This window comes from Egretta garzetta, unplaced genomic scaffold (genome assembly GCF_000687185.1).
Source record: "Egretta garzetta isolate BGI_Z169 unplaced genomic scaffold, ASM68718v1 scaffold190, whole genome shotgun sequence".
Taxonomy (NCBI): domain Eukaryota; kingdom Metazoa; phylum Chordata; class Aves; order Pelecaniformes; family Ardeidae; genus Egretta; species Egretta garzetta.
In genome coordinates, this window is record NW_009258272.1 from 885,007 (window position 1) to 894,629 (window position 9,623).

At 49.4% G+C, this 9,623-nt stretch overlaps 1 protein-coding gene across 1 annotated transcript; it reads right to left on the reverse strand.

Annotated features, from left to right (window-relative positions):
- Nucleotides 1-6,178: 6,178 nt before the first annotated feature.
- On the reverse strand, nucleotides 6,179-9,617 carry NAIF1 (nuclear apoptosis inducing factor 1). Its single transcript, XM_009634803.2, has 2 exons — nucleotides 9,087-9,617; nucleotides 6,179-8,426 (listed from the first exon to the last, which is right to left on the reverse strand). Exons 1-2 carry the CDS (start codon nucleotides 9,589-9,591, stop codon nucleotides 7,963-7,965), a joined length of 969 nt encoding a protein of 322 aa, XP_009633098.1. The 5' UTR covers nucleotides 9,592-9,617; the 3' UTR covers nucleotides 6,179-7,962.
- Between the last annotated feature and the right edge of the window lie 6 nt (nucleotides 9,618-9,623).

A 9,623-nucleotide genomic window follows, 5' to 3' on the forward strand; every position in this document is an offset into this window, starting at 1 on the left:
GCCGCGGTGCCTGGAGCCTGCAGTGGAGGTGTGCCTGCCCGGGCTGAGGGGATGGCAGAGGCGGCTCTGGCAGACGTGGTTTCTCTGCGCCCTCTTCAGCGCTGCGCCTTGACAGCCAGGATTCCTCACCCTGTCCTTGTCCCAGTACCTTCCCTGCCCAAGTAGCTCCCGGTGACATCTCCTCCAACGGGTACGGCCCGTGCGCTGCTGGCGCGCTGCTCTTCAAGCAGGGCTGCCTCACCAAGGCAGCGGTGTGGCCACCCTGTCCTCAACTCCGTGCCTCTGGGTACCACACAGCGGGCCGTGGGTCAGGCTGACCAGCAGCATCCGGGCTGGCTCTCCTGGAGCTGGAGGGAGGCCCTGGCACCCCACACCCCTGCGGGCAGCACAAGGCAGGGCCAGGAGCTGGAGTCTCACCCTCCACGTGTGAGATGTGGCAATAGGTTAAACACATCTCTTCATCAAAATGGCTCCCTCCTGTTATTAGGTGCTGCTGCCAGGTCCTGTGCTGTGGCTGAGATCCCTGGTTAGGCAGGATTCCATCGTTTAAGGGCAAGCAGAACAAAATGTCTCTCCTCATCCTGAAGGAGTCTGCAATCATCAACGTGATTTGCCTATTTTTTAAAGTTAGGGATGTGTCTAAGAGTCTCTGTTACACAGGAGGGACTTTTCCCAAGGCTGATTTGCATGTCTGGCAAAGCTTGGATGAAAGCCTGGGCGTCCAGGCTCTCTTTGCCAGGCTTTGATGCCCAGACTCCTTGCCTTTAATCTTTGCCATCTATGCAGACAGTATCAGAGCTACCAAATAATTCTACCACAGTGTGAGTCTTCAAAAAAAAAAAAAATCTGCTAGGAAAAGTGCGTTAAAAGCTGGATTAAGCCAAATGATTCTTGCTTACCAGGTTAAGCAGATAGACAGACTTTGGGCTGGGAAAGCATTTCATACTGGTACAGTGAAACCATCGCAGGAGATACTGGTCTTCCCGTAAAGCAGGGTTTATGGAGGCTGCTGTTAAAGGTAGGGCTTGAATCATTCCGTCAATGGATATATCTGGTGTTTTCAAGGCCTTGAGACATTGCTAGACATGGGCTGGGGTTTTTTTGCTTTCTGTTTCTCAGTTTATTGGGAAAGAGCTCAGCCTGCTAAATATTTAATATTTGCCAAGCTGGGGGGCTCGAATGCTGGAAGCGTCTGAAGAATCCAGCCCAGTCCCTCACACTTCCCATTCCCTGAGAGTACCGCTGATAGAGGTGTCCGTCTTTCGCTTCCATCACTGGGTAAAGGACAAACGATCTCCCCGTTTGTGGTGTGGCAGGAGGCCATGTGTTACCTGGTATGATTCACTCTGATAAATAACCTCCTCAGAGGACTTCTCTTGTTTATAGCAACGGCCCCAAATACTAAGGTTTACAGAGATTTTAATCCTTTCTGTTCTCACGCATATTTACTCTACAGTTTTATCAGAAAGATCTCTTGAAAACCTCAGTGTTTTTATAATTAATTGAATAATGTGACTGATGTTAAAAATAAACGGATTTGGAAAAATGCCCAGTGAGCTGCTGAACAGTGTGTAATATAGCAACCGTAGCTGAATTCTCAGGGGTATGTATATTTTCCTAACAAACGCAGTCTCATGACTTGGAGATTAAATCTTTATTAGTTTGAAATTCACCCTGTTGATTTTTCTGTGTTTGTGCTGCATAATTGTTTCTGGACAAATTGACATTTTTTAAAGGGACAGTGCTCCTCCAAACGTGTGCCCTGCTGGGAGAGGCATCAGTGTGGGTGAGTCTGAGCCCCACGCAGGCACCACAGAGGGAACGTGAGCACAGAGTATCTCCGCTCATCCACCATCCCGCTGACTTTATGTTATTTTTCCGATCCAGCTCCAATTCATTCACTAAGGGGCCATGTGCATGAACAGGGCACTCGGATATTTATTAATTCTGCTTACCCCAGACTCAAACGCTATTGATTTCTCTCCTACAACCTCGGCCCTGCCGTGCCCACCTCATCTCTACTCTGTGAACTGCAGCCATGTCCCTGCCCCATGCTCTCCCTGACCTAAGCCCTTCCTGATGCCGCTCCCCATTGCCGCCACCACTTCCTCAACTTTTGCTGGCTCAGGGCATCGTCTTATCAGTCTGGGATAATTTATCAGCTTGGGCTCTGCAGTTAAGTCTGGGCCTCACCTCTGCTATCACCAGAGGCGTGTCTCACTGGTCAGGGGCTGGGAACTCTACGGTCTGCTCACCCCCGGACTGCCAGTGAGCAGGAGCGGAGGTGGCTTTTCTTGCCTCCTCCCTCCCACCTTGAAGACTGAGATAAAGCAACAGGGAAGAAACAAGGCAAGATGAATACAGAAGGGACACAACTCAGTGAGGTGAAGCGAGATGGATTCTGTAATGCGTTTGGTGAGCCATCAAATTCTATCTCTTATCCCATGGGAATCCCAGGTACACGAGCAAATCATCCAAGCCCTGTAAACTACATCATCAGCGTCTTCCTCTGGAAAACATCATTACGCTAATCCATTTGTCCTAGCAGCCAACTGATTAAAGTTTGAAAACTAAATTATATACGTTGCTGCAACAGCATAAACACCATAAAGGCTCTCCTCTGTTACACCTGTAACTGCTGTTATAATAGCTTTAATGAGCTTTCAGCCTCGTCATCCAAAAAGAAAAGATTATCACATGACGCTTTATGCTAGAAATGTGTTCTTCACGCTGCTGGTAGCCAGGCACCTGCAACGCACCCGCTTTGAGATGCTGCTGGGGGGCAGACCCAGGCCAGGGAGCTCCAAAAATGGGGCAGGGGCCAGGGGCCACCGGGGCAGGACACCACAATGGTGCAAGCCCCATCTGTAGCATGCAGGCCGCTGGAAACCCTGTGAGGGGCATGGGTATCCATCCCCACTACCTGGGATTATCCTATGGTGTGGAGTTATTCCAAGCTTGCGCCTTCTCAGTTTAATTTAATAACAGGTTGCGAGCTCTACTTTGATCTGCTTGTGTTTTTCACTAGTCCCATATTTAACTGAACTCATTGCCATAAAGGCCAGAACTGTTTCACCTTCTGTGCCAGGCTGGGTTTCCTGTTGGACGTGCAAAGGACACATCTGCACAGTGGGTTTCTGGCCTGCCAGGATGGGGGATCCTGTTATCCACATAGACAAAGGGAACACAGGAATCTGGAGTCGGTGGATTCCTTTCCCCAGTCATGTGGCCAGACTTGAAAATCCAGCTGCCTGGCTTTTTTTTGTTTACTGGTTTCCCTATCTGCTGCAGCGTGTCCGTGGAATGTGCGGCAGGACTCTCCTTCCGGGAGGCCTGTTGGTGGAACAGCAGCTGGTTTGCCCCTTCCAAAATCTGCAAACTGGAACCTGCTTTGCCTCAAGGCTTGTTGTGTTTATTAAGTGTTATCCTGTGTCTCTATCCCAGGTGTCACCTTCAGCGCTCTCCCAGACGAGACACTTACTGGCCGTGGGCTCTCCCACTGCTTCTGTGCTTCTGGCTGCAGCCCCACAAATGCCGCTGGTACCCCAAACGCAGCAGAAGCAACTGTAAGTCTGTGGTTCTCACCTGACAGGGCAACCTCTAATTTGGGATCCCAGGCGGCAGAGGTAACAGAAACCATCCCTGCTGGGGCTGGACTTCTGCCTGGGGTTAATCACATTGCAGGGCTGGAACCCAAGGGCTCATGAGCCCAGGTTGCAGGCGATGTCAGCTTTATTCCTGCTCGCAAAACGCAGCCTGGAAGCTGTGCCGATCCTTTGTGGGAAGCTTCCTGTCAGATGCTTTCAAGAGAGAAAAAGAATCTTAAATGCTTCAATTTTCATACTTAACAGACCACACTTGTGCTGACAGTACCTGCTGGCAACAACCTCTCAGATGGCAACAGGAAAAAAAATACCAAAAACCCAGAAGAGTGCTTTGCCAAAACAGGCTTGACAAACTTTAAAAACATGCTGGAGGAAGTAAAGGCAGTTTGGGTGAGTATGCAGGTGACATCATTCTGTCCCTCAGCGGGGATCTGCTCCTAGAACTGTGCTGTAGCTATGGCAGTGCGCTGTATTTGAGGGATACTGATGTATTTATGTCTTCTAAAAATCTTAAAACCTGTCCCTTTGCTTACAATTAAAAAAATCACGTGTTCTTTTATTTTGTGCCTGCCCGTTTGGTTCTGCAGTGGACTCACCCCAAAGAGAGCTGTGAGCTCCCGACATCTCTGTGTCCTCTGCCCGTGTTTGCGGGAAGCAGAGGGACCCAGTTTGTATTCCCAGGCATCCTGACTTTACTAGGGGTACTGGTGTTCCTCACCGCTGAGCTCTGCCCATTGAATTTCTTCCTCTTCAGGCTCTCAGTCTTGAAAAGATCCATCAGTGAGAGGAGCAAGTGGGATCACAAAAGGTCTGGACGACACGGGCTGTTTCTGGGCCCATCCTGCCAGGGCCCTGCAGTGCTCAGTATCCTGCTGCAGCTCAGCATCCCCGTGCCTTGCCCCGTTGCGCAGTGCCATCTCCTGGAAAGCTGTGCCTGAGCTGCACACACCACAACCAGGGGTTTGCTCCTGAGGCAGCGGGCGGTGCTGCACGCAGCTTGGCTGCTGCATCTTGATCACCACAAAGTTCATCTCCTGACCCACCAAGAGTCCCCCACAAAACTTCTCTTCCTTCGGCAGGTACAAAGGAGGCTGCTCACTGCCTGGCTGCTCTGTCTCACCGCTGAGGTCCCCTGTGGCAGACCACCCCTGCACAAGCTCTTCCCTGCTCTGGATGCTGAATACAAATCTCTAGGTACAAAAAGCACAAATTAACATCTACAGCTGTTACTCCTTAGCTTTTGTTCTGTGTGGGCACCAGTTCCCTGTGCAGTTGCGTCAGCTGCCTGTATGTTTGCCCTGTAAATGTCCTGTTTACCTCTTTCTCTTGGTTTTGACTTTAAGGGACACTTTTCTCTCTCCCTCCCCAAGTCTGATGACCTCGTCATGAGCAACAACCAAGTCCCTCATCACAGTGCTCACCCCGTATTTAAAATGTTGCTACATCTTTTTAATGAGACAAAAATGTGCACGTGGAACTTGTACCTGAATGCTGCTGGCTTGACGAAGCTCTATATTTACCCTGAAAAGACAAGAAAAATGGGTGGTTCCAAGGGCAACACATTTACTCCTGTGAAACAATAACACACCTGAAGTGCTTAGTCACTGAAAAAATACACACTACAATTTAAAGCCAAAGGCTGGTGCTTCATCCATCATTTTAGGCCATTGTGGCATCATCTGAGCAGCTGGGAGATTCATGTACTTTGGTAATCTGTCATACACAATAAGTACTGCTCCAAGGTAAGGCTGTAAAAGCTGTTATTTGGGGGGGGGGGGAAAAAAAACCATATGCTGCTGGCTTGACGAAGCTCTATATTTACCCTGAAAAGACAAGAAAAATGGGTGGTTCCAAGGGCAACACATTTACTCCTGTGAAACAATAACACACCTGAAGTGCTTAGTCACTGAAAAAATACACACTACAATTTAAAGCCAAAGGCTGGTGCTTCATCCATCATTTTAGGCCATTGTGGCATCATCTGAGCAGCTGGGAGATTCATGTACTTTGGTAATCTGTCATACACAATAAGTACTGCTCCAAGGTAAGGCTGTAAAAGCTGTTATTTGGGGGGGGGGGGGAAAAAAGACCATGATTATGTAAATACAAGGCCACAAAGTTAATGAACAAGAGAAAAAGCTACGGTGACACATGGCTGTTGACAGCTTTCTTTGGCCCTTTCTCAGCAAGGATTCTGCATTGCAAACTTGTTGCCATGAACTCATTTTTGCCCTGGAGCCTGCCAATAAACTGAAACAGCCTGTTTACCAAAAATGTATTTTTTATTAAAATTCATATTTGTAAAGGAGAGATCATTACACAAGGAACAAGAGAAAAAGCTACGGTGACACATGGCTGTTGACAGCTTTCTTTGGCCCTTTCTCAGCAAGGATTCTGCATTGCAAACTTGTTGCCATGAACTCATTTTTGCCCTGGAGCCTGCCAATAAACTGAAACAGCCTGTTTACCAAAAATGTATTTTTTATTAAAATTCATATTTGTAAAGGAGAGATCATTACACAAGTGAGGTAAACCAACACATATGACATATAGTTTTCACTTTAAAAATAAATTTAAATTGAGCAATTGATTTGATTCCCCGAAGTCCGAGAGGAAGAGTCAGGCGAGTGTTACTCATGTGGTGAGATGCCGGACGAGGCGGGAAGACGCAGCTGCCGCCGCCCTGACTCAGCACAGAGGTGTCAGTGCCGAAGGGTCGGGAGTCCTCCAGGGGCCAAGCCCTTCTCACTGCGCCGTCCTTTTCTCCCCCGTCAGACTTGCAGACGGGAGGAGAGGAGTAAAGGCTAGAGACAGGCAGCGGTCGCCTCTTCACCTACTGCTCTAGCAGGGTCCCCCATCAGCAACCCCCCTGCAAAAGGCTGTGTAAAGGTTTGATTGTGCAAATTCACTCCCTCGTCAGTTGTTGCTCACCACGTCTCAGCCCTAAAGGAGACTTAACAGCAAGCAAATACCAGCTCTGAAAAAGTTCCATTTCAAAAGTAACATCTGGCAAGCAAAAAGCCCGTTAAACATGACACACTTCGCAAGGTACAGGGAGAAGAAGAGTTATCCTTCCTTCTTTTTCTAAGTTTGCTTCCATGCATGTACAAGTGGAGCTTTTAATCTAAAAGTTTATGAAATTACTGCAAGCCTGTGAGAATCGTTCACCGTCCTGTGAAATTAAGCTTTCTCATTGAGGACCAAGCCCCACACCCTGAACACCTCCCATAAAAGTGTCTGCAAACGTTGTTTTACCCTGTATAATGGTAAGAAAACAGCGAGGTGAACCTCAGACCCATTTCTCAGAATGCCATTCAAAGCCAGAGAATGGCTCTACTCGCTTCCAGCTCCTAATACATACAGCACAAATACCACCACCACCAGCAGAACCAACTAATGCTCCAAAATTCACTCAAATCAGTGGCTGACAAACTCCTAAACGTTGGGAATTACTGTGTGGCTGAAAATCTGCAGGCCAGGTCCACTTTGACAGATCAAGTAACTATGGAGGTGACAAACTATGCAGATGAGATGGAGATGCAGTATCACCTGTTACACCCACCTGAGCGAAACTCATCCAGGCCCTTGTGGATTAACTATGCTGAGACAGGGAATACATTGCTTCCGATACGTATGCCAGGACAGTATCTGGTAACCAAGACATGAAATTTTCATCACATCTGCCAAGTTTAGAGCGAAATATCATGACCGCACACAGGTAGAATATGAGGTGGATGCACTATTTTAATCCCATTTATATCCTCAGGGGATGTGGGTGGGATTTAAACTGCATGTAGGCTTGGTGCTGGACTTCATGGGCTGGATGTCATGCTCCAAGAGCAGTATCCATAATTCTCGGTGCAGAGAGAAGGTTGTACCACATCTCGTACCACGTTTCCAGTCAATGCATTCACTACCGTGCGCTACAGTTTATGATGACTGTACCCTGGCAGCTGCAGTACTGTGATATCGCAGCAAGACTCTCCATGTTAGAAGTCAGTTAAAGGCTTGAGAGATCTTGGGGGGAGGGGGGGAGAAGAGAAAGAGAGGTGTCATACTTAGTAGAGTTTTTCCAAACAGAAATAAAAAAATAACTGTTTTTTTAATAAATCTATTCTTTGAGGAACTAAAGCAACCAATATTAAGTTCCTGGTTTATTACACATCCTGCTACGGCTCTGTATGAGTCTGAAAAGGCAGATTATTTCAAGATTAGCAGAGAAAGAAAGCTGGTTAGGCTCAGCAAGGCTCCAAGATGAGCCATCTCATATTGACAAGAGCTAGCACCCCTCACTCCCTGTGTCTGCTGGCAGCACGGGCAGGTTTTTTCCAAGAAAGACATCCCATCGCTGTTTCTTTCACTGGATCATGCCATCTTGCTGCCCCGTCTGGCTGGGGTCAGTGGTGACCGACGGACTGGGTGTATTGCTCTGCAAAAATCGACGGAAGTCCTTAATCATGGGGCGGAGGACCTGGATGAGGGCACTCAGTGCCGCCTGTGTTCCTTCCATGGCTTGTGCCTGTCGCTCCTGGGCGCATGCCTGCACCTCCTGAGAGCGACGAATCATCTGAAGCAAGTCATTCTGCTGCTCCAGGTGCTGGGCAATCTCCTTCACATGCAAGTTGGTCACTCGCTGCTCCTGCAAGAGCTTGGCTGAGTTCAGAGCGATTCGACTTTTCAGCTCCTGCGGTTTCGCAGACACTTCGTGTTGATGTGCCATCATCTCCAAGGGTGCTTCGGCGGTGACTGTGGTGGGTGCTTCTGTTGTGCAGTACTCCACAACTCCGTCCTCCAGGCTGTGGTAGGTTGTCTCTGCAGGAACTGAGAACAAAGGACAGAAAGGGGATAAGAAGTAGCTGCGATAGGGGGATTTTTATCTACAGAACTATTCAATGAGTATCACAGGAATACTGCCTGTTCAGTGAGATAACATACAATGAACAGCAATGCACAAAATGACCCATTTAAGTCTACTCCACCCTCATTTGAGCTTCCTTCTAGGCTGTACAATCCAAAGGAATAGGGCATGCCTTATCTGTCTAGACAAAATAATTTCTCAACCTCCAGTTCTGAACAATCTTTCTAAGCGGCATTAACCAACTGATGTAAGACCCAGAACGGCACTTGTCAGAAGGACAGCTGCTCTTTGGGGCAGACTGGGAAATCAGCTTTGGAGAGGTTTCTCCCCCTGCTTTTGTTCCCAGAGAGGGGCACTGAACAATCTGCACGGTGCAAAGGATACTGGCTTCCCTTGTTCTTAAGGCTGAGCCCAGCTATCAAAGCTGACTTTGAGTACGTGACTATCTTGCAGCCACTCCCCTACAGCACAAGGACATATTGGGAATGGCGTTTTCATTACAGAGATGCGGGGGGTTTCTTTTTGCTGGGGCTTTCTCTGCAGAGGGCTCAGGGCCTCCTGGCAGGCCCCCCATATGACCTTCCAGTTCAGCACAGAGCATCTTCAGCAGGCGCAGGACTCACTCTGGGTCAGGGTGACCGTGGTGGCTGATGCGGTGATGGGTATCTCAGTCCCGTCACCTGCACTGCAGTCCCCACTCGGCAAACTGATGATGGTGGCTTCTCCCAGCAGGTTGCAGATGCGTTGCTGCATGGGGGTGAGGATAACCGGGGTGGTCGCGGCACCCGTCGGGTCTTCGCTCTCCGGCCCGTTGCCGTTGCTGTTCTGGCTCTCGCCTCCCCCTTCCATGGCAGCACGGACTTGGGCCACTTTTCGTCGCACCTCAGTCTTGAGGTCGGACCACTTCTTCTTGACCTCGGGCAGCTCGCGGTGGCAGGTGGCGACGGCGTTGACGCGGCGCAGGATGTCGTGCCAGGCGGCGGCCTTGGCGGCCAGGGGCACGCCCGCGTTGAAGTGGTTGATGAGGAGGTGCTTGCCGCGCTCCAGCTCCTCCACGATGATCTCCACCTCCCGTTCCGAGAAGTTCATCTTCCGCTTCTTGGCTGGGGGCGCCGGGGGCGACGCCATGGCCGTGAGGGGCACCGAGGAGGGGGCACTGG